At 39.6% G+C, this 23,789-nt stretch overlaps 1 protein-coding gene across 9 annotated transcripts in view; it reads right to left on the bottom strand.

Moving 5' to 3' along the window:
* TBC1D1 (TBC1 domain family member 1) overlaps positions 1 to 23,789 on the bottom strand; it is a 192,621-nt gene that overhangs the window by 14,008 nt on the left and 154,824 nt on the right. For all 9 annotated transcript variants that reach the window (XM_006030903.3, XM_006030905.3, XM_006030906.3 and 6 more), the window contains 5 exons: positions 21,476 to 21,661; positions 16,908 to 17,069; positions 14,396 to 14,554; positions 6,265 to 6,509; positions 5,559 to 5,718 (listed from right to left, as the gene is read on the bottom strand). In XM_006030903.3, coding sequence (XP_006030965.1) covers positions 5,559 to 5,718; positions 6,265 to 6,509; positions 14,396 to 14,554; positions 16,908 to 17,069; positions 21,476 to 21,661 — 912 coding nt within the window. The remainder of the gene's footprint in view (positions 1 to 5,558; positions 5,719 to 6,264; positions 6,510 to 14,395; positions 14,555 to 16,907; positions 17,070 to 21,475; positions 21,662 to 23,789) is intronic.

Raw genomic sequence — 23,789 nt, 5'->3', positions numbered from 1 at the left:
TTATCCAGTCTGAGGGCTTGCTATAAATGGGCTGCATGCTAGTGACAGTGCAATGAAGGCATCTCAATTAACGTCAAAATGACTGGCAGGCTTCAGGATTTAAATAAAGTTTTATCTACAATCTTGGAACAGTATAAACATTATTTTTCTGTCTCCTCTGCTACTAAGTAAATAGGTTTTAGAGAACAATATCTTTGCCATGCAGCACTCTCCTCAGAAGCACTGAAACAAAGTGCTTTCTTGCCTTAAGAGCACAACACAACCTTGTAAGTCCAGTGCTCCTGCTATAACCTGTGGTTTGGACTACAACTTTCAGAAGGCAGCTGGCCCTTAACACCACTTCATAATACAGTGATTGAATTTCAGGCGTCAGGGGTCAAAAGATTTCATGGGCTATAAAAATCAAAGGATGGCAAGTCAATCTGCCTAGTTGGTCTGCAGTTGAGATACTGGAATTCAACATGGTTTCTCTCACAAGTGCTCAGATAACTGAAGAATAAAATACTGGCTTGCCCAGTTGTGCAATATCATACAACCAGTTGCATGGAAACTGCCTGGTTCCTAGCAGGATTCACAGTATTGCCAACTCCACCAAATCAAAATTAGGCAGAAAGCAGGGCAAGGTGGTACTTTAAAGACTAACTTGTTCAGAGAAGAACAGGCTTTTGTAATCTACAGCCTGCTTGGTCTGATGCTATGACACAGCCCGTTCATAACATTTGATGAATTAGGTGATTGTTTTCTCATGCTTCTGAACAAGTTAGCCTATCCTGCTACCACCACCCACAATAGTCACCACCCTATTCTGCCTTCTGCCTAACTTTAGACTAACATGGCTAACCACATCTCTCCAATCAAAAATTGTAAGCAAAACCCCAAAATGATAAGATTAGCTTAAAGACAACGTTTGTTAAATCTGAGGTTTCTATTTTTCTAAGCCTCTAGTGTGAATCAGGGTGGGAAACTTTCATTTTTAAAAACAGTGAGTAAGTTCAAGATTCTCGCTTCATTGCATGCTTTTGGAGTTGCTGTTTTAAGAAACCCCCAAAACTGTTAGACTTGAAATAAAACTACAAAACTTGCTAATACTGGGCTAGCGCTGCTGGGGGGGGAAAAAAAAGGAGTTTTCTGAGGATTCTCAGTTCTCATCGAATACTAATTCCATGAAAGTCATTTACATATCTACACCTTCTGTTCTGCAAATCTTTGCTTTGTAAAGTTTTCTAATAATACATTGACAAACAAAACACAAAACACATGACAAACTAATTTGTAGGAGGAATCATTAATATACCAGGCTGGTTTATTTAAAAAAGACATTTGTACATTGCCTGCAACCCACTAGCTCACTGGTAATAAAGAACAAGCACATTAACACGTGAGAATACAATTAATTACTGAAGACTGAAAAGAGGGATGCTGACTATAAATGCAGTGCATGGTATTTAAAACTTCATTTTTTTCTTCAAGAGAATTCTGAAAGGCTAGACATTTACCAGTGTGCAGCAAACCTATTTAAAATATAACCATGTGTTGTGAAAAGCTTCTGTGCTCTCTATGGCTATCTGTATATGGAAAGGGCAACAAATATAGAGCTTATTCTATCTAATCTAGGCCATCATTATCACTGTGTTTTCTTCCAATGCTATTTCTGGCGTTTACTTAAACAGGAACGGGAACAGACTCTAACTAGTTCCTGAAATAAATATTTACTGTTTGCCTTTATACTGAAAGAGTCCACAATTTAAAAAGTTAGGAAAGTGGCAATTTGAATGCATGGGTAAATTATTGGTCCTTATGTAACTGACTCCTCATGTGTTTATTAAGATGCGAAGTGAAAATGAGTAGAAGCATATACTACCTTTATAAAAAACAGTTGAAAAAGTTTTGGATTGTATAGCTTAGTGAGAAGACAAATAGGAAAGAACATGATAAAGGTAGACAAAATGACAAACTGCAGACAATATAATTTGAGTACTTCAATCAGCACTGCAAAATAAAAGAATAAGAGGACATGCAATGAAACAGAATGGCATAAAAAATTAAGTCATAAAAGAAAATAAATACCTTTTCACATAACACATTTGGTCCATGGAATTCATTACTATGAGAGATTACTGCGGGCTACTTCCTCAAAATGATTTGAAAAAAGGTTTTTTTTCATTAAAAAAAAATTTTTTTTGCAACTATCTAGTTGGTCTAATAAAATATATTGCTTTTACCAAGAGTTCCGACTGCTTTAGAAAAAGTGACCAGTTACAGGCAAACAGGCAATTCTTTCACATTTTAATTCATGGGCACTTTTTTACTTTTGGTTAGAATAGCAAGATTCAGTCTTAGGGGCAGTAGCCTGTCTTTAAGGGTACGAAGAGGCGTTACATTTAGATCAAACTTACCAGGGTTAGGTCAGTCTAAATGTCCAATCATGCAGGTGTTCAGAGGGCTTAAATTGCCTAAAAATGGTGCACCCAATGTAAGTTAGTTTACCTGAAGAAGTGCACTAACTTAGATCGAGACTGAGTTAACCTGAGCTAAAAAAGCGTTAACCCAAGCTCACAAACACCTATACGCATTTGCAGTGCAGCCCTAGGGCTGGGAAAGCACAACTGCTCACCCCAACCCCAAAGCTACACCCTCCCAACCCAGACTGGGCTCCCAGAACCTCCGTCCCCACAAGGCAACCCCCTACCAACCCCCATCTATGGACCTGCCAGCCTCCCCGGATCCCGCCAAGCTCTCCCTCCCTGCAAACTCTCTAGCCCACCCCCCCGATCCCACCTGCCTCACCCCCTTCCCCAAGTTCCTTACATCAGGTCACTGGGTTCCCCGTGTGGCTCCTGGAAGCAGTGAACAGCTGCATGTATAGCTCCTGGTCTATGTTTAGGTAGCTTAAAATTAGCTACATGAATGTTGACCAGGTGAGGAAAATGACTGTAGGCACCCTAACTAAATTAGTTTTTGCAAAAAGCTCTCTCTATGAGGACCAATACCATAACCATGACTGCAAGATTTATTTTGCCCCTGGCAACTGACATTGACCCCATTAGAGATAAGGACACTAGAGTACATGGACTACAGCTTTTACAGAAATTCCTGAATTCCCCAAGTGATGCTTGGATTACATCTCTCTACAAGTCAAAGCTAAAATATTAGCAGAATTTACTGTACTGCTTCCTGTCCCTTATACACATCCAACTTCTTTCTTTCTCCTAAACATGAAAGCAATTAATCTGAGTGCACTAAACTATTCTAGTTGTATCTTAACTTTTGGGCAATATTGAGGTGTCTCTCTTGCCTAACTACAGTTCTACTAGGCATGATCTAAACCAGGGGTAGGCAACGTTTTTTGGCCGGAGTGCCAAAAAACACCACCATGCCTAACTCGGAAGGTGCCAGAGTGCCAGCATGGCAGAAAAACAAAATGAGGGCCCTGCTGCCCCTTGCCCCTCACCCAAAGCCCCTGCCCCACAGCCCGAGCTCTGTGGCTGCTAGCTGCTACCCTGGCTCTGGGTAGCTGCTGGAGCCCAGGCTGCTCCCAGCAGTGCTTGCAGTGTCCCAGCTGCTTGCTGGGAGCAGCCTGGCATCCCGGCTGGCAGCAGCTCCCCAGAGCCAGGGCTAGTTGCAGCCAGGAGGCTCCAAACAGCTGTACCAGGCTCCAGCATCAGCTTCGCACTGGCGCACGCAGGTGCCCCTTGGAGTGGGCGGTGGGGGTGGGGCCTGAGGCAACGCAGCCCCGGTCTCTTCCCCGCTCCCGGCACTGAGGTGATGAGCCTGGCGCAGCTGTTTGTAGCCAGCCTGGGCTCTGGGCAGCTGCAGCAAGCGGTGCAGAGCTGATGCCGGAGCCTGGAGCCCAGCACAGCTGTTTGGAGCCTCCCAGCTGCAGTCGGCCCCGGCTCTGGGGAGTTGCTGGCAGCCAGGATCCAGGATGCTCCCAGCAGGCAGCTGGGACACTGCAAGCCCTGCTGGAAGCAGCCTGGGCTCCGTCACTGGCAGCAGCTACCTGGAGCCAGGGCTGGCTGCGGCGTGCCAAGCAAAATGGCCTCACATGCCATGCATGGCATGTGTGCCAGGGGTTGCCGACCCCTGATCTAAACAAATAGACAAAATTTACTTACAGTTACAAGAACCATCAATTTGTGGGTATATTGATTTAGTCATAAGTATCCAACTACAGTAAAGTCTGATTGATTTGAAACTCCAAGGAGATTGGTAATGGTAACTAATTATCAATAGTTAACCTTTTTAAACTTTTTGTGAGATGTACTTTGCATACCATATGAAAATACTGTAAGGAATGACTTTGGACACTGATAGTTAAGAAAAATGTATTACAAAAATTCTGAGTGCAAACTTACACATTCTGGCATGCTAAAATAAGAATTGTATGTTTACAAAGATAAATGTGTGAAGTACAATATTTCTATGACAAATATTCAAAAATCCTTGCTATATAAGAATGATATGATCAGGATGGGATTGAAATAATTAGTCAAAAATGTCAGCTTTGCATTCCTACATGCACTCCTCACCAAAAGAGAAGGTAATTGGGCAAAATAGAAAGGTTGATTGTTTTTGTCTTGTTGAGCCATAAAATGGTAGAGTATCCAATGTTTTGTAACATCACCTGCCCTGACACATGCTATGAGAAAAAAAGGTCAGTATCTTTAAAGTTGATTAACATTATCAATGTGATTCAATACCATTGGAAATGACTAATTACATTTTAACAGATGACTAATCAGCCAAAATCTTTGAGGAGTCTGGAAGGGATTCAGTATATTGAACATAGGTGAACACTGAACTAAGGTGAACATAGAAATGTGTTACCTCAGTGACTAATTAACCAAATTTCACTGTACCTGATTTTCTGCCCCAGGAGTATTTACTGTATATTCCTAAACTACTGTAGATGTTCCTGAGAGCACAATGCATGATGTATAGTGATACCTGACTTAGCTCTGAATGAGCTAACTTGGATACCACGTTAGCATAGCACTCCATAAAGATGAATACCTTAGGAAGCAGAGCAAACCTGCCATTTACAGTGGCATACAGACAGGCAATTACTGCGGGGTAACTGAAGCGCTGCAAGTTTGTATGCTACCCTATCTCAAGGTAACCTGCTTATTATATACCCACACCCTCAGAGGATTTATGCAGCATAGAACAATGTTGCAAATGCCCACTAACTGTGAGCAATATTGTGCAAAAAGGAAACCTGCTGATTTCCAATGTAATGAATGAAGGGAGGTTCACTGAGGACTACCAGAGGATGCAGCTGAAATGAGAAGATAGAAAAAAGGGACAATAGACGTGAAGAAGCAAGACTGTCCCTTCCCTGATCAGCATTTTGCTATACATTCCACTCCTACACTTCTTATTAGGTGACTTTTATAACTGTACCATAGATTTGAGGAAGGGACAGTTCAGTTCATCAAAAATAAGAAAAACATTTTTCTTAGGTGTTTGAAGCAGGCTAGATGATACAGCCATTCTAAATAGGATTACAAAAATGTATGCCTTCAAGAAGATCAGTAGGAGAGTTTATGAAGTATTACCAAACACTCTGGCCACAAATCCCAGGGGAAACTGAGAAGCAAACATAGTGAGAAACCAGGGGGCAGCATAGAGACTGGGGCCAATCTCATACTCCTCTAAGTGGTTGTAGAGATCTCTGTGGTAGTCATGAAGGAGTCTGGATAGTTGATACATCTGGATCTGCAAATAGAAGAAAGAAATGAATAACTGATTAAGAATAAAAGATTAAGTAAGGTTAGTAAAGGACTACAGTCTGTGCTAAACTTTCTTGTGAAAAATAAAGGGGAAAATTATCAATCATTGTTCATATTCACTTGTAATGGGGAGAAAAAAGTAGTCTGGAGCCATTTCAAAGACCCAGGGCTTCCTGACTGATCAACATTCCCTTTCCCCCTAAAGTGGATGAGTTAACACCCAGGGGATATGCACCTGAAACCATACAGGAGCAAATCAGTAGGGCATTTGGAAGACAGATTTTTGTATACAGCCAATTTTGCTGTACATCAGACTTCAGAGGAGTGGAGGTATATAATTTCTATTGTACTTCAATGGCCCTCTAGACTGGAAACAAGCATCTTTAAGAAGGTGTATTCTTTGCAGTCCACCTTCTCCTTTTTTGAGATTGCGACAAGAAGCTGAAATGCAGGACTGGACAATAATAGTTCTGTTAAAAGCATACTGCTATTATTATTAGCATGCTTTTCCAGAGCCATAAAAATCACATACCTGTAAAATAGTCATGTCAGGACGATATTGTTTTCTTAAGCCCATATCAAACATGAGGACCTTTAGCATCTTAAAAGCATCTTCTTCACTCATATGAAGTAGCAGAACTCCAGCAACAAAACTAAGACCCTGGCAATACCCTACTTCCTGGTCCAGAAGAGAATAGGCCTTCAAAATGTTGTACAGTGACAGCTGGCCAGCTCCAAGTTGTGCTGAGAAGTATGGGTGTGTTGGAAAAGTGCGCCCTACAAAAACAAAGGAGGTAAGTAACTTTAAAACAAACAAACAAACAAAAAGAGGTAGCTACATGACCAAGTTAATTTTTCTGAAGGTGCATTATGTTTTTGAGCTATTTTCAATACTAACCTTATTGAATTAATAACATAAAACACACAGAGCCTTTTGTACTCTGGCAATAAGCATTATTATAATAATCAGAGAACTGAGGCTGGCAACAGCTTTGCAATAGTAGAACAACCTAAATAGTTTGATCAGTTGATGAAAGGGATTGTACAACAGGATTGCCTATGATAGCAGGGGAGTGGACCCAATAATCAAGAGGCTGTTCTTATTTTATGCTTTAAGTTTCTAATTAAGGGGAAAATGTTTCTGAACAACTACTTCATCCAAATGAAGAATTCTTAGAATAAGTTCAGCTCTTTGAGCCAGACAATGATTTGAATTACACTAATGTAAGCAGAAGTCAACAGTGTTAGAAGCCATGGGCAAGAATTTATCTGAAAAAAAGCCCAGGAGCAGGAGCCAGCATGAGGTCTAGCCCCCCTGGCTGGAGAGCTACATGGGCGAGATCTCCAGCCAGAGACCACTAGACGGCTGTTCCTTGGGCCACCTCTGCCCTTGGGGGAGCCCAATAATTGACGGCCTGCCCTCTCCCCTGCCTGAGAAAGGGGTAGGCTGTCAACAGACAGTTGGCAGCTGCTGAAAAGACAGCCAGCCTGGGGAGGGCTCCAGCCCTGGGAGAATAACTCCCCCATTCTGCCAGACAACTAACTGGTGGAATGGGACCACCTTCCCCTGGTGGGAAACCTGCAGGTTCCCATGGCAGGAGAATAGTCCCTGCTCTGTGGGCTGCTCTGGGATTAACTTGGACCAGTACAGGGGCAGGAAGGGACACTCTGCTGCATCTGCAAGCCTGCCTGAACCTGGGAAGCCTTGCAGCCACCACACAGCTGTCTCCCACCCCCCATGTGCATTCTGGTGGAACTGGAGGCATGTAAGGAAGTAAGGGGACCATTTTCCCAGTGCCAACCCTTCTGAAGCTTCAGGAATAACACTGCAGCACAGCTGCCACCCCCTGCACTGGGCTGACTGGAAAATGTCCAAGGGCCATTCTCGCTGGCAGCAACCTGCTTGGGGCTCTGGGAATGTTCCCACTGGGGGAGACTGCCCCTACCCTGCCAAGGTGACTGGCAGGAAGGTTGGAGTTTTCTTAAGCTCCGAGAGCTTGCCCTTGGGTGAGGGAGGGAGGGAGAGCAGAGATATGTGGGACATTGGGTGCCCTCCCCACACAAAATAAGTGGACAGCCATTTAAGTTAGATCAGGAGGAGGAAAACCTTCCTCATGGGTAACTGATCAAACTTCTTAAGGAAGAGCCAATTCTCTTCAGCAAGAAACACCTTGAACAGCTAGCTATATGCTCTCTTCTTGTGCCAATAGAATGGCTTTTCTCTTGGCACAAATGTAATGCCTGTTCATGGCCAGAGTTACAGTAATGTTATCAACAAGAATCAGACCATTTAAATCTAGAACAAATTACCCACTTCCACCTATATCTCTCTAAATTATTCATAACCTCTTCAATATTAATATGCGTTGTGTGTAATAAAACCATCATGATCCCTGTTAGGCAATAACAATTTTACTCAAGTTTCTTTAGCTAAACAAACTTACCTTCCTGATCCGACACATGATATTTACAAGCTGAGACAGAAGGTGCTTTATTCTTTTTTCCCCCACCAAACAGGGCCTTTACATATACATGGTTACCTAATGGCAGATCTGTAAGTGGTCACCTTACACTCTGATGCTAGTCAGTGGTTCTGACAAAAATGTTTTTCTTTCTGGAAGGAAGGGGGCAAAAATCCACCAGATTTTTCCCCAACAGAATACTTAAATCAAGAGCAAATGTTAATACTTCTTTCATTCCAGTACAAGCAATTTTTTTTAGTCATTCATGTGTCAAATATCACCCCGCCCTGCAGCTCCTGGAATGCTGTTTTGTTGCTAGATACCAAAACAGGCCTAGTTTCACGAGACAGAGCCTGAGGCTGGGTCTTTTTGCATTATAGTTAGTATTCTGACCTACCCTGTAGGAATGCAACATTTACACAATTTAAATGGGCTTTGGATTTATGTCTTTCAAAGTCAAAACAGAACTGTGTTTTCATCCTGTTATTTAGAACCTAGTTTACCAGGCTCCTGGGTTGCTAGTTGCTACCATAATACAAATTTTAAAAAAAAGTTACACTAATTACATAAGGATAATGATTCTCCAATAACAAAAATCCGAATAGCAATGACTACACTACTGCCCGATTCACAATGTCACCATCTTTAGTATTATACGTGAATATTTAAATGTCTATAGCACTGCATAATCACATTAGATAATGCACTAGAAAAGCTGTTATAGCCACTCATGGTGCCTGGGCTGACACAGTGCAGTCTTCAGCATCTAGCAGCATGCTGGGGAATGTTTAATACAATTATTTTCCCTTTAGTACCTTGCTGTTTTTAACCTTCTAATACATCAACATGGACTTTTTTCCTTTCAGAGACATCAGCTTGTATAAAGCGAGAGTCAAACACCCTTATTCATATGAAGCAGCACTTATATTTATAGAACTGAGTGTGATGTAAAAGTGCTGTATAGAAGGCTGCTCTTGGATCTGGCTAGATACCTGCTCAGGGACAAAAAATGTTGCCTTCTGGCATGAATTACCCATATTGCCAGATGAAATGCAGGAGGGAAAAGCAGCTGGTGGGTTGCTATTACATATGGTTGAAGAACAGGCAGAGCTTTGGCATTCTCTTCCAATGTGCCAGACAGCAGAGCTGAGTCAGTACACAGGGGGTGCTAAGTCAAGACAGGAAAGTGATTGGTAAACTCAATCTCACCCCACAGACCTTTTTCTCTATCACTATTTTACTCCGGCTGTTTTTATCCAGCCCAATATGAGGAATAGTTATAATTTGATCCATATTTTGTGAAAATTTTCATGAGCAGCAAGTTCCCTTTAGCTTCACTTAAAAAAGCTGTTTAAATATTATGAAGTTGCAAGAAAATAGCTTGCCTTAAGCTTACAGACTCCACCACAAGCATGTGAATTCTTGGAGAAGAATCCTTAAGATTTTTCAGGTAAACATTTCTGAGAGCCTGAAGAAACACTAGTTGAAACAAGCAAGTTCTTTGCAACTACCTGTCCAGCTATGCTGCTTGTCAGGTCACAGCATTATTCTACCTTACTGTGAACTGCAGAACTATATAGTTTCCTTGCTTCATCTTGTTAAAGCTTAAGGACTCTGTCCTCCCCTAAGATACTTGGGTTTAATATGTGTCTCAAAATATTAACATATGCATTTATATGTCCATACCCTATTACTTAATATTCCAATATAACCACTCACCTGTGTCAAGATATCTGAACACATACATAAGTTCATAAGCATGCATGTTTGTACATGTACATACATTTGTTTTCCAACCAAGCAGAAAGCATGTAGCCCACTGAATCAGTAGACCCCAGGAATCCATTGGTAAATTAACCTTATCCACTATCCAGAAGAAAGGGTAGACAAAACCACTATAAAATGCCCAAACACTTCTAAATGTTTTAGCACTGAGCTGACTAAAAGCAGGGCTTATTTAAATAGGCTCATTGCACCCTGCACTCATGATTCCTGTTCTGAACTCATCTGAGTCCACTCTTGAGATTTATTAAAAACAAATCAATGGCTACAGCTCCGATGATGAGCTGAATATCTCTGCTTTTTGTGCTCTTGTATGTTTGTTTCTCTAACACTAATGTCGTGGGAGGTGCAGCAGCACTCAAGTGTTCCTCCTCCCTTTTGAGGAGAGTTGAAGATACTGTTTTGAGTTGGACAAATTCTTCCTTCTCTCTGGCCAACCACCAAATCTTTTCGTTAAAAAAGAACACTAAAAGTATCTGGCTACAAAGAGAAGATTTAGTGAATCCCGCTCCTTGTTTCCATGAGTCATATGCTGACTGGACAGAGAGCTGGACTGGACTGTTTGGAAGGGGATGATCACTACTATGTAAAGGGGAATCTTTATTTTCAAAACAAAAACATTCTCTGTGGTTGTGCAGCAGAGAGATTCCTAGAAGCACTGTAACATTTAGTCTGAAGGGAAACAACTGAAATGCAGTAAAACCAGCAGTCCCCGTATGGCCAGAAGGCTCCTTGGATTCTTAGATACTTGAGACGGGCCCAATCTGGCCATGGCTGAGCCTGAGAACTGAAGGAATAAAATCCTGCTAATATTGAACTCAAATGCTCCGGTTCTGCTAAGTATTCATTCTTTTTTGTATTGCCTTGATTGTTTGACATTTTTGTGTTATTTACAAAGTCATTAGCATATATGACTGGCACATTTTAACTATGTAACTCCTTGTCTCAAAACAAATCTGTATTTAACTCTCAATTTTACAAAAAGATCAGGTCAATTTGTACATTCATGTATATTTTACTGTGCAGATTCCCACCTTCCCATCCCCCTTTCTCCTTCTCTGCATGAAATTAACCTGCAATTATTTGTGTATGGTTAAACACTGGACTGTGAAGGCCCAATAACTCTTAGCACCAGGTAGGAGTGGACAGAGAAACTGTACCTCACTGACTTGCATATTTCAAAGAGATAGTCTGAAACCATAAGGGTAAGTAAAGCCACCACCATCAGCCAAATGCAATTTATTTATGTATCTATTCAATTTATAACGTATGACAAAGCTCTAGTTTTAGATGTGCATTTTAGTTTTGTCCTGTTGGTCCCCAAAAAACAGCTTTATAATGTACCAAAATGATTTACCTGGATTACCCTTTGGGTAACTTGAAGTGCCCCTGCTTCTGTTCAGATGAATTTTAAGCACATTATGTTAGAGCCAACCTTGGCAAGCCAACAGTTTGGAGTGAGAGGAAATGTTCTCTTCAACTATATAAACCTGGGCCCATTTTACGTGGCAATAAAGAGTCTCTTCAGGAGGAAGGGACCGTGCCCAGCCTCTTCCACACCTGCTGGCAGTACTAGCTAGGGGCAGAGAGAAGATCCTACACCCCCATGCAGGATGGGTGGAGTATTGCAGACAAGCCTGAAGCAATTTACTGTGCCTGTCTGAAACACCAGGCCACCCAAGAACTGTTGGAGTGATGAGGTCACCTCTCTGACAGGGCGCTGTGGTTTAATGCTGCAGTGTAGCTTCAATTGCTTTCAACAAACTTGACTACTCTGCAAAAATCTTCACTGTAATATAAGATAAAAGGTCTGCCAAGCTATCAGTGGACTGCCTTTCCAGGGTTATAAAAGGAAGTCTAATATACACATCATGTATTCATTGTTCAGATTAAAGCAAGAGTTGCAGAGATTTTCCTTGAAACTTTAATCATGTAATCCAAATGGCAGGTGGTTATTTATGCCTTCCCATAAGTGATAAAAGTTTTATTACAAATTTTGGTAATCAATCCAAGTTACTGTCTTCTATGGATGCATAAAAAAGACAAACAATAAAGTATTCCAAAACACAAATCTTATGCAAGTTCTAGCCTACTATGAAATACAACACCAATGCATTCCTTTATTATGTTAGAATACAATGCATGCTCTATAATCCTCGAGTTGGTCAGGGATTATGCACATATAAAGTAGAAGTCCTCTTAGAAAAGTAAATTAAAGGCTTGTGTTTAAGATGTCTACTGCATACAAACACTATCTAGGGAAAACAGGATTTTTTTTTTTAATACTAGTACCTTCCTAACAGGCCATAAAACACACCTTATTGAGCAATTATTACTATATAAGAAAAGTTTCAATTGCACCTGAACAAGTTGTAACAGATGCTCCAGGATAGCTGCGTTCCAATGTGGAGAGACAACTAAAGGCCAATGGAATAAGGGAAAACCTTTAATTGGGAACATGAAGGGTATGCCATAGTCAAGGGAAACCAATGTTTGGAATTGGCAATAAATTCTTAAATGGGAAAAGTTGCGCACTGTGCAACACCAGCACAGATGGGGCTGAGAGGGAACCATCACTGCTGAGGAAGAAAGTAGCCCAACAGGGTTTGTGGAATAAAATGGGGTGACCATTGCAAATATGCCTAGTAGGGGAGAGCATTTCTACTGGTCACAGCACTAATGGGATCAAGTCTTTCTGATGAGAAATAATCTGGCTACTGAGATCCACATTTTAAAGAACTCATGAAGGTTTTTTTGGATTCATGAAATCTTTTGAGCTCGGTCATCTCTTGTTGTGCTGTGGGAAGAACTGATATATTTTTGCAAAATCAGAGAGAGAGAAGTAAGCAGAAAGTTTCCCTTTTACTCCTTTGTACCCTTTCTACACCAAAACAACAATTTCTACAAATTTAGTCTTAATGCCTTCTGTTTCATTGTGATATTAACAACCATGCAGGTCTTTAATGAATGAGAAAAATGGAAACTTTTCTAGAAAAGAAAATCATATGCCTAACCTTCACAAATTTTCTACAAAGTGGCTGCTTTGATTAAAGTTCTGAACATTTAGAACTTCCTGGGAAAACCAAAGACGGTGGGTGCTCAGCATCTTTGAAAGCTAGATTAGATAGGTAGGCTCCTAAATACGCATTTAGTGTTTCAGAAGTGTCACAACCCAATTAACTTGTGCCCATGCCACTGAGCAAGAGATACCATTCAAATCATCTTCATTTGAATATTAAGGGTTAAAAGACTTCCCTGCCAAGAAATTCCTTGAAACAAAACGCTGGTGGTGTACTACAGATAATTGGTCAGCTGAAATAAAATGCTAGGGGAAACTATATATAATTGGTCAAAGATAAGCGTAAGCTCCTCACACGTAACACACACGTAACAGGTAGAGAAACCTAACCCACTACCTTGTAACTTGAGGAGACAAAGAGCTGCCACCTGACAAAAATTAAAGATTCCATATAACGGTTCACCATTGGATATTCCTGTAAAACACCTCTGCCTATAAATAGTTTAACGGTTTCCGCCCAAGGCGGAGAGCTCTGGGGATCTCACAGGAAACACCTGTGCTTGTCACCAGAGAATAGGGAAATTGATCAATTCCCAATCAATCGCCCTGTCAGCATAAAATATTGACGTAGAAAGTCTTGCAAGCGCAACCGTCCGTTTTCGGCGCCACATCCGTCATTATCTCGTCGTAACCTAACTGCGTGCGTGTACTCGACTCTGTAACCGAAGTTATATGCGTATACTCGACTCTGTAACCGAAGCGGTAACGGAACAAAGGCTCGCCTGTGTCGTCCATCACTATCTAGGCGACGTAAGTAAACAAACTCCTGTAACCTACACGCGTCAGTGCCTAGTTGATTCCACTCCATCCATCACTACCCGCCTGCCGAGCTCTAAATCTAAACACTCCGGTGTGAGTCAGGCGGCTGCCGGCGGCTGCTCTGATTCACGACAAGAAGTAAAGCCAAATAAGCCTTTTTAAAATTAATATAGTGTTTAGGAGTCCCGTTATATAAATTAATATAAACGAGCACTATTAGTTATTAAGAAAAGTGTTGGCTTTTTAAGCATAACCTTGTTTTCCTAGCCATTTCCATTCCACTGCCTTTAGGAGTTCACTCTCAATGTTTGATTTAAAGCTCCACTACAATCACATCTACCAAGTGCAGTTATTGCATGAGCCACAGGCAGGAAGTTGTAGAGCATTTATGGATTTGAACCGGTTCTTAGTGATGTTAAATAACTATTCTAAAAAAATATTCAATTAAAGTCAGTTCTCAGTGGTAACTATCATTAACCAAGATGATGATGTTTTCATTACATATTTTCTTACTAACAATGCAACTTCTCCAGAGACTGTGAAATTCTAGTTCTATTTTCATAACACTGCTATAGACTTACCTAGGTCAATGAGAATTGCATGTTGCTGAGAAGTTAATTGCTTTAAGAGTTCTTTATAGGGCACGTCCTTTGGCAGCTGTTTACTTGCAAACTGATGTTTAAGATGGTATTGCTCTGCTAAAAACTTCCAAATCTCACCCCGGTGATGACGTGGTACTCCTGAAAGACCGTGGAAGAGGTTTGGGTGGGAAAAAAAAGAGTAAGTCAAAGTAATACATTTAAAACTAAGGACGACACCACATATCAAGTTAAAAGTATTAGCAGAATCAAAGCTCTTTCAAAAGTATTGCAATCTGTTCCTAAATGTCCTGGAATCAAAAGATGATAATTTTAGGTGATCTATGGTCCCTGTTTCTGTTTCTTTTAATAAATATTTAAAATATGAAAAGACTGCAATAAGGGAGGTCAAAACCCACTCAGTTTAATAAATTCTACTCTTCCAAAAGGCTAAAATATACATCAGCACAATTTCAATGTTCTTTCTTGTACAAACTGAAAAATCTATCCACTTATTCTAAAACTTATTCTTAATAGACCATCATTATCTACAGAACATTGTTCTACCCTGAAACTCTGGGAGGAATGTATGAGCAGTTAAAAAGATATTTGAGGCAAAACCACAGCACAATTCACTTGGGGAATATTTTTGCAAACTACTTTAGGCAGTTTGAATTTGGTTACTAAATAAAAACATATTAAATTATGAAAAAGGGCTTTTGGGTACATTGATGGAGCCAGACACTGTCCTCAGTCACATTCTTGACATTTCATTAGCTTCAGTGAGGTCGAATGTGCAAAATTTGGCCAATGGTGTACTTCTGTTGCTGCACTGGCATAGCTGTATTCAACCCTTTAGGGCAAATGTTCTCCTGTCATATTCATCTGACCATATGGCATCATCCACATAAACACAATGTTTAGTTCAGCAATACCTAAATTAGAGGTATTTCACTTATAGGTATTATAGATAAATTAAAACTCAGACTGTTACATTAACTGGTTGAGACAGATAAGTATATTTAAGTATGCAAGTAAGACTGTTTGTATGTTAGATTGTAAATGACACTTTAGAAGTATACTGCAAATGACATAATACACTATTCACCTCAAAACATTCATCTCATGTTTATCCCTAGATTTTTCTTCTGCTTGTTTATTTATTTTGTAGCATTTTTTTCCAAGCTGCAAGTCTCAGATTACTTTAAGGGAATGTCTTATGTCAGTACATAGTAAATGAAATACCACAGTACTTCACTCTAAGGACACTGGTTTACCAATAGCAGGTTCCTGAGAGAGATGCTCTAAAACAGCAAGAGCTAGACAGTGTTCCCTATACAGCCTGTCACTTTCATACGAGTATAATTAGTAATTTATTAAAATTAAGTATCATTCCAAAGCTTTAAAGCTGCATTTCTCAGTTTCAAAGTAGACTAGAAAACTCAAAAAATGGTTGGTCAGTCAACAGAAGCAAAGTTTCTCCCTTCCTCAAGTACTGGCTGACTAAAATCCTTTATCTTCAGACAGGAACAAAAATTGATGATAATGAGCTTTCTTCAGGAATTAAGTTAGAAACCTTGAGATGTGTGCTGCTGCTATATAGATATAATCAACTGGTCAGGTATAATTTGTGCAGTAATAATAAACAAACATGCAGGCTCAATCACTTATTTTACAAAACATTTAAATGCCTGCTACTAGTGATCATTGCCTAGTAATCTCACCCATTAGACGGCTTTGTATGGTACTTAGATTGGAAAATCTTTGAGATAGTTTTCTTTCTTACATGTATGTACTGAACTTAGCATAATAAGGCAGAAGCCTCTATGCACTACTTTAATGCAAATAAATAACTGTATACGCTACTTAAGTACAAATAATAAAGGTAAGGGAGAATAACCAATTTCTTAAAACATTGTAAAATATATTTAGGGCTATGTCCTATTTAATGTTCTTAATAGTAGTAGTCAGAAAGTCAGCTATATTATAAATGTCCGGTACTTTTGAGTATAGTCAGACGTAGACGTTTCTCCTTGTTTTACATCTGTATCTATGAAGAGATGAACAGATATTCAAATGCTATTTTATCCATGTACACCCAGAGCTGGAACAGATAACAGTGTAGAGCTTCATCTAATGCTCACAGAGAAATACTTTTGGGAGAGATCCATGTTTCTTTTAAATCCAGGTTATAACAGTAACTGATAAAAAATAGCTGCATCTACTAAACTGTGATGTTCCAATCTCTTTTCTCATTGCATAATGAACAACAAACACTTTACCTTTGACTTCATGGTTCCAACTCAATAGAAGTTGCAGAAGCATAACTGTGGGGAAAATGAACTAAAATATTTTACGGCTGAACCTTTCACTTGTTTATTTAGGACTGTGGCAAACATGTCTATTAATAATGTAATCAGAGAACTAGAACTGACAGAGAAGTTACCTTAGGTTCTTTTTCTAATCTTAATTTGTATGTGTGCTTCAGTATCTTAAAATAATAACCTGTGCTTACCTTGCCCAACAGCAGAATGTATTTTTTCCATGTCAAATTTAATCTTTGACCTTCCCGGAGTACTCAACATTTTTTCCCAAACTGAGGTCACATCTTTCAAGCATGGAGTGATTTCTTCATAATCAAGTTTCAGACGTCTGTTTTGTAAATTGTTTTCAGAAGCTAGAAAACAGCATTAGCAATACAGCAGTTAATGCTATAGATTATTATAAAAATCAGTTTATTTACTCAGGCCATATTTAAAATTACTAGAAGCTTGGAATTTTTAACAGAATTTTAGACATTTAAACTGTTTTAGCTGTATATTTCTGTTGGAAGGAACTGCACTGATTCTGTTTAACAATTTATATAAAGACCTTTACAACACTGGTGAAGGCAATTAATGAAATAGGCACCATTTCCTAAAAGGCAGGAGGGAGATTTATTTGCCTGTTTGCAAGAAATAAATAATTCAAGAGCCATCTTTGTCAACTGGGTTAGTGAAAGATACAAGTCGTATCATAAAAAAGTTAAAGAAGAATGAGCCAATGAGTACAGCTCCCATACAGCAGAAGAAAGCGCAGACGATATTTTTCAGCCGATATCTGAAGCATTAATAAGGAGAGTGGAAGGAGAACAAATAGGAGCAGTGAAGTAAACTATCAAGTCCAAAGTGGTCCAGGAAAGGCAGGGTCAAAGAGCCATCAGGTGAGTAAGTAGATGGCAACATATGGAGACTCAAAGGGGACCCCGCAGTTACAAGAGGCAATAGGAAATGAAAGAGTAGGCAAGAATTTTAAGTGTTAAAAAAAATAACACCTATCAAATCTCAAGCAGCATTTTTGAGTTGGACCATGCTTAAAAAGCAATGCATCATAAAGCCGCCATCATTTTAATGATGTGTATATGTGTGATATGTACATTACCTTGTTGCTGTGATGATGCATTACTGTAATGCACTACCACTGAACTGTCATTCTGAGGGCATACTATTGCCATACATAAGACTGTCACTGATGATTTAATACTCATCAAAAAACACTACAAGGACAATTTGATTTTTTTAAAGTTTAAACTCATCATTGTTTCAAACCTATCTATCCAAATTCAAAAGTCTTTTTTTCCTTATTGGCTTTTCCTTTCTCCCATTTGAGAAATGTAATACTTCCATGAAATTAGTATATGGAGGACAATATTTAAAAAAAAATCTTTAATTTACAAAATTCCTGATTATTATAACAGGGGACCCTGTTCTGTTACTGAGAGTGAAAAACTGAGGACCATACTTTTGAGAAAAGCATCTGAGAGGCCAAAGGAAGCAGGCTGTGGGCTATAAACCCTGCACCAGAGGTCAATTGACTGACCATGGCAGTAGCTCACTGCTGGAAGCAAAGGGAAGCAGTGCAGAGAGCTGGAGACTGATCCTAGCAGCACTAGCGGAAGGAGCTCCCTGTGCTGATCTGGAGAAACAATACGAGGGTGGGGGAACTGTGAGTCGGTCCAGGAGGGCCTAAGCTGGAAGAGACCAGCAGAACTGAGTAGAACCTGGTGAGAGGTTAGAGCAGAGGCGGGCAAAATATGTCCCACCAACTGAATGTATCTGGCCCATGGGATGGTGGCCATGAAGTCACAGGATCTGGCACATAGGAAGCCAGTGATTCCAGCTTCTGCATTGTGCTGGGCAGGCAGGCACATCCCACCCCATCCACAGCTTACACCAGCTCCTGCCCGGTGCGCTGGAATTAGCGCGGGATGTACACTGGCATCAGCTGTGGATGCTGACTACAGGTTCCTGCCGGGGACCGAGGTGACTGGCTGGGACCACAACTGACATGCTGATACAGGAGAACTCCCATCTGGTGCTGCTTCCGGTGCATGGGCTGGGAGCTGGTGTAAGGTGAGGAGCCGGGCTGGAGGTGCAGAATGGTTGCAGCGGGGAGAGGGGGAGCAGAGGAAGGGGAAGACAAAGAGAGGCTACCCTGCCCATGATGAGTAGCACCAGATGCGCTCGCTGCTTTTGGGGCCTTTCTGGCTGCAGCTGCCCAGAGCCCATTACAGGGCTGCCCTATGGCTCAATGAGGTGCCACTGCTGCTGCTAGTGGTGGATCATAAGCTATTTTGTGCAAAAGCATGAGTCATGAGTCAGTATAGGTCCTGGCATAGTCTGTCAGACAACAGTTGCTGTAGAGGGTTTTAAAGTATTAATATTTGAGGAACATACAATTTAAGCCATGTCTTTTCCAATATTTCAAAATGCTATGGTAGATTGAAAAATTAGAAAAATAACAGGAACTATTTAGAAATTTTTCACCTTGAGATCATAAAACAATTCAGGTCCCAATTCTTGCAAATGGTTATATATACCAATAATTACTCAGTGGGATCAACTGTGAAAGTTAAGCTTTTATAGATGCATGCAGGACCTTACAGTTTCTTAGAGCATAGAATGATAGTAATTTATCAAGTAACATCTCCTTAATCATTGGAAGTAATTTAAAAAACCCCACCCTGTTCCTAAATTCATTTTGATGCAACAGTTCTGGAAAATAAATTAAGACAGAGCCTTTAAATGTTGCTGATTTTTTCTAAATAGTGATATTTACAAAAGTGTCTGATGAAATTAGACACCTAATTCACATAAAGGACAATGGAAGATAGGTGTCTAATGCGTATAACCATTTTTGTTAAAGATCATGCTAGACCTTTTAGTATTTAAATACTTTCATAGATCTGGCTCCAAACCTTTGGTGACTTCAAATATCAAATTTGATACATTATTTACTCATATAGTCTAATATATTATAGTTATTAACTCATATACTATAAATTATTATACTAGCAACATTTCATTCCTATGACTGTTCCTGTATAACACTGTCTCAGGGAAGGACTTACAACCAGAAAATGAGTAGTACATATGCTACTGACAGGCTTCTGATGAAAGCATTGAGAGGGTGAAACTACATAAAAAGATTAAAAATTAGCACCACAACTTTGGTTTTGTTATGTCTGACTGCAAATTAATAAAAGATATTCTTAAATCCTTAACTTCTTTTCCCTTTTGTTCCCCCCCCTTCAGCTTTGCTTACTTTGAATACGACTAAACACAAGGCTTCCAAAAACCCAATACCTTTGTTATCTCCCTCTCTAATTTCTGTAGTTTAGTGATCCTCCCTCAAATTTTGAAAATATGTCATTAAATAATAGCAGTGCATTCAATGGGACTAACAGAGATGAAAGTTTATGGTAAAGATAAAACACATAGTCTTTCTGAATCTTTGCAAATATGCCCATACCTCATTAACAGCAACGGGAACGGAACACAAAAAGGGAAATACGTTTGGTTGCTATGTTAGCTGGAACTGTTTCCTTTAGGTCACTGTTCTGTACTAGTACGTTCAACAGACACACTGTACGTAATTTATTAGAAGCAAGGTAAACCACTGCAGCAAAATTAGAACCAGATACTATACATGCATTGAGGAAGTATTATATCTTTTATAAAAGGAATGGTAACATCTATTAATGTATGAGTTCCATACTTGGCAAGACATTCCATAACTTCTATCCTGGTGTACCCATTTTTCTTTTTCATAAATTACTGAGAGCTTAAAACACTGATTAAAAACAATAGCAGCACTAATGAACATGTTACAGTTGTGTATTATTAAGACTGACTCTGTAAATCTAAATGAATACAACTCCACTCAGTGGGGCTAGGCTTGCTCATATTTCCTTTAGGTGTAAACATAAAAACCTAAAAGAAAAGAGTCTTCTTATATGAAGCCAGCTTTAAAATAAACATCTGAGTTACAGCTTGCATTAGAGTTAATGGGAAAACTCACTGTGGGGGGGGTTTATCCCCTGCAATTAACAATATTTTCTTGTATCCAAACTTATGGAGGGATAATTTTGTCTTGTTGTTCAGTGTACAGAATTCTGATTAGTCAGTGGCACTGATTTGAAAAAACTGATAAAAATACACACCTTTAGTAACCTGTGCAAATTTCTAATAATAAACTGATAATTGAAATATAATACGAAACATCTCATTTTAATACTTTGCCACTTCATTTAGTAGTAGCTAAATAGAATGTATTCTGTGTTTCCTGAAACATTATACCATATTAAAATGTTTAGCATTACATCTCAAAATGAAACCATTAAAATAAATGGCTAATTATAAAGCATAGCATGCTGAAGAATGTCCTCATCTGTTTCTTCAAACACTGCCTCTGAGGTTGGTTCTTTAGTAAAATAACTCAGAGGTCTTCTTGAAATTCATCTGCCTGTATGAAAGGACCCTCCCCACAGAATTCCAAGGTACACAGGTTTCTGTTTCTTTGAAATGCATAGCACAAACTCTAGGTTTTGGGTCTTGCATAAAAGAAATTGCTGGTAAAAGGTTATGAATAAACAAGACGACTCCTACTCCACACAAGATGACTGGAAGAGATACAGCTAGATTTACTTGTCCATATCACTTCTACAACAATTTTATTAAAGACCAATCCTATTGCAGAGGCCTAAATGCAAACCAAGAACATAGGGCTTGTTGCTTCCAGCATTTAATCACAAACTTTGCTGACCTTGCAACTTTTGATTTTCCTTTTCCATTCTGAGGAGCAGAATCTGTTGAAGAACAGCTTTCTGCCACAATTCTCGCAGTTCCTGAGGTGTTCGTTTCCTCTCTTCTTTCACTGGCCCAAAAGGGCCATCTTCACAAACCGGTTCTAACGGGGATCTGGGAGGTATATCTCCCAGTTCAGTGTAATCTTGAAAAGATACAGATAAAGAGATGTAAACACAACCCAATTAAATTTTACATATAATCAAACAGTCATATTTCCAGAGGTCAGCTGCTATAACTCATTTGCACGCATACAGACACAGATTTATGCGCAACTGCACACAAGATGTTGGGCATTTGTAGGTAAAGGAGGTCTAATAAGGCCCTTACGAAAATTTCTCCCAGGATATTTAGTAGTTTCAAATGTTCTCAGGACAGAGTTTTATTTTCCAAACAAAGACTGAAAACTAGAACCTGCCATTTCATGCTTAATTAGGTAAGCACTTGCATTGTGCTCATATTGGTACCTTCTGAGTAGTTGGTGGGTGCATCTATGCATGCAATTAGTGCAAAGGAATAAAGTTTGGAGTACTCTGAGCTGGAGTAGCCTGCTACCAGGTGCAGTATCTACATGTGTGCCCGGGACAGCAGCAATCTTAGCCAGGGCAGAGCAGGCTTGTATAGATGAACTGGGTTAGATTAATTTTCTCTCCCCTTAACATTACATCAGTTAGGCAAAACCAGCATGGGGTGGCACCTTAAACACTAACTTGTTCAGAAAGATGTAAGCTTTCATAAGCTACCGCCTGCTTCATCAGATGCATAGCTATAAGTAGCATCTGATGAAGCAGGCTATGGTCTATGACAGCTTATGTCTTTCTGAATGACTCTTAAGTGAAAAGTGCCACTCTGCCCTGCTTTCTGATTCACTTAAGACTAACACAGACAACTATCTCTCATTATATCAATTAAAAGAAACCATGGCTAGTACATTTCCTTTTTCTGTATGATGAAAATAACTTCTTAGGCTTGACTAAGACCTGTCATTAATATTCTGATGTTATATCAGTCCTTGGGGCTACAATCTCTTTGAAAAAAAACAAAACATCTCATTAGATATTAGTGGTAGCAAATATTAAATTCACTTATCTACACTTTTGACCCATATTTATTTTTCCTTCCACTGTACCTTTCTCATGCAGTCTTCAATGCCATCCCATGTAAAGTTAACGATACTTGCCATTGGGATCAATAGATAGTTTTATTTATTTATTTTTATGGAAGCAAGACTGGGCCTGATTTGCAGAAGTTCTGGGCAGCTGTGACTCATACTCATCAGGAGTTACAGGTGCTAAGCATCTCTGTGGATCTAGCTCAGGGGATGTGTGCACACACTTGTGTGGACATACATGATACCATCTATTGGCTTTTTATGACTTGAAAGGATCACAGGCTACTTCTGTATCTGAGAACTACCTGATCTTGATCCAGCTCAAGTGACAGACCATACACTGCTGGAGCAAAAAGAGCAGGTTTTCGGTACTGGAGGTGCTGCTATAGATAGTCTTATTATGGAAGTGCAATAGCCTCTCTAGTTAAAGATGGAACCTCCTGTGTAAGACTAAAAAACCTTAATGACTTCAAAGTGTTAGGTTTAAATCTCGGTGCCAAGAAGTTTTTAATAACAGTTTTTATGGACTACATTAAAAAATGCATTATGAAAATTTTGCGAATGTATCCAATGTTTGGTCTTTACCCCTCTCCAGCAATATTATGCTACTCTGCAAAACTGAAACTGAAAGCAGATATTTACACAAACCTATAGACCTGATAGGAAGAAATATTCAAAAACTTTCAGGTATAAAAATTCCCACTAGAGTGTAATCTGCTACTTATGAAATCTTAGTTCCAGATAAAAAATTACTGAGCATATTTCATTGTTCCCCAATATTGCCTGCTTATCTTCTAGAAACACTGCTGAGTACCCCTGTGTGCTTGTTACATGCTATTTTATCCCATAGTTTGAGTCCTGTGTTCACACACTGGTTCTGATCCTTCATTAAGCTCAGGGCAGTCTCAGCCCTATACACACATGAAGACCCACCAACCTCACTACAACTCCCTGAAGGCTGAGAGACTCATGCACACATTGCATGCTAAAAGAGTATTACTATTCTTTTGGACATTTTAATCAATACTCAATCAGTATTTACGCAATTAGAAAAACAGTTAATGAACCAGACATTTTAGATGTTAGCTGTTTATTACTTTCCATAGTTTCATAGTTGGTAGGGTCGGAAGGGACCTGAGCAGATCATCAAGTCCGACCCCCT

The sequence above is a fragment of the Alligator sinensis genome, unplaced genomic scaffold, assembly GCF_000455745.1.
Source record: "Alligator sinensis unplaced genomic scaffold, ASM45574v1 scaffold412_1, whole genome shotgun sequence".
Taxonomy (NCBI): Eukaryota; Metazoa; Chordata; order Crocodylia; family Alligatoridae; genus Alligator; species Alligator sinensis.
This window is presented reverse-complemented; position numbering and strand designations above follow the sequence as displayed.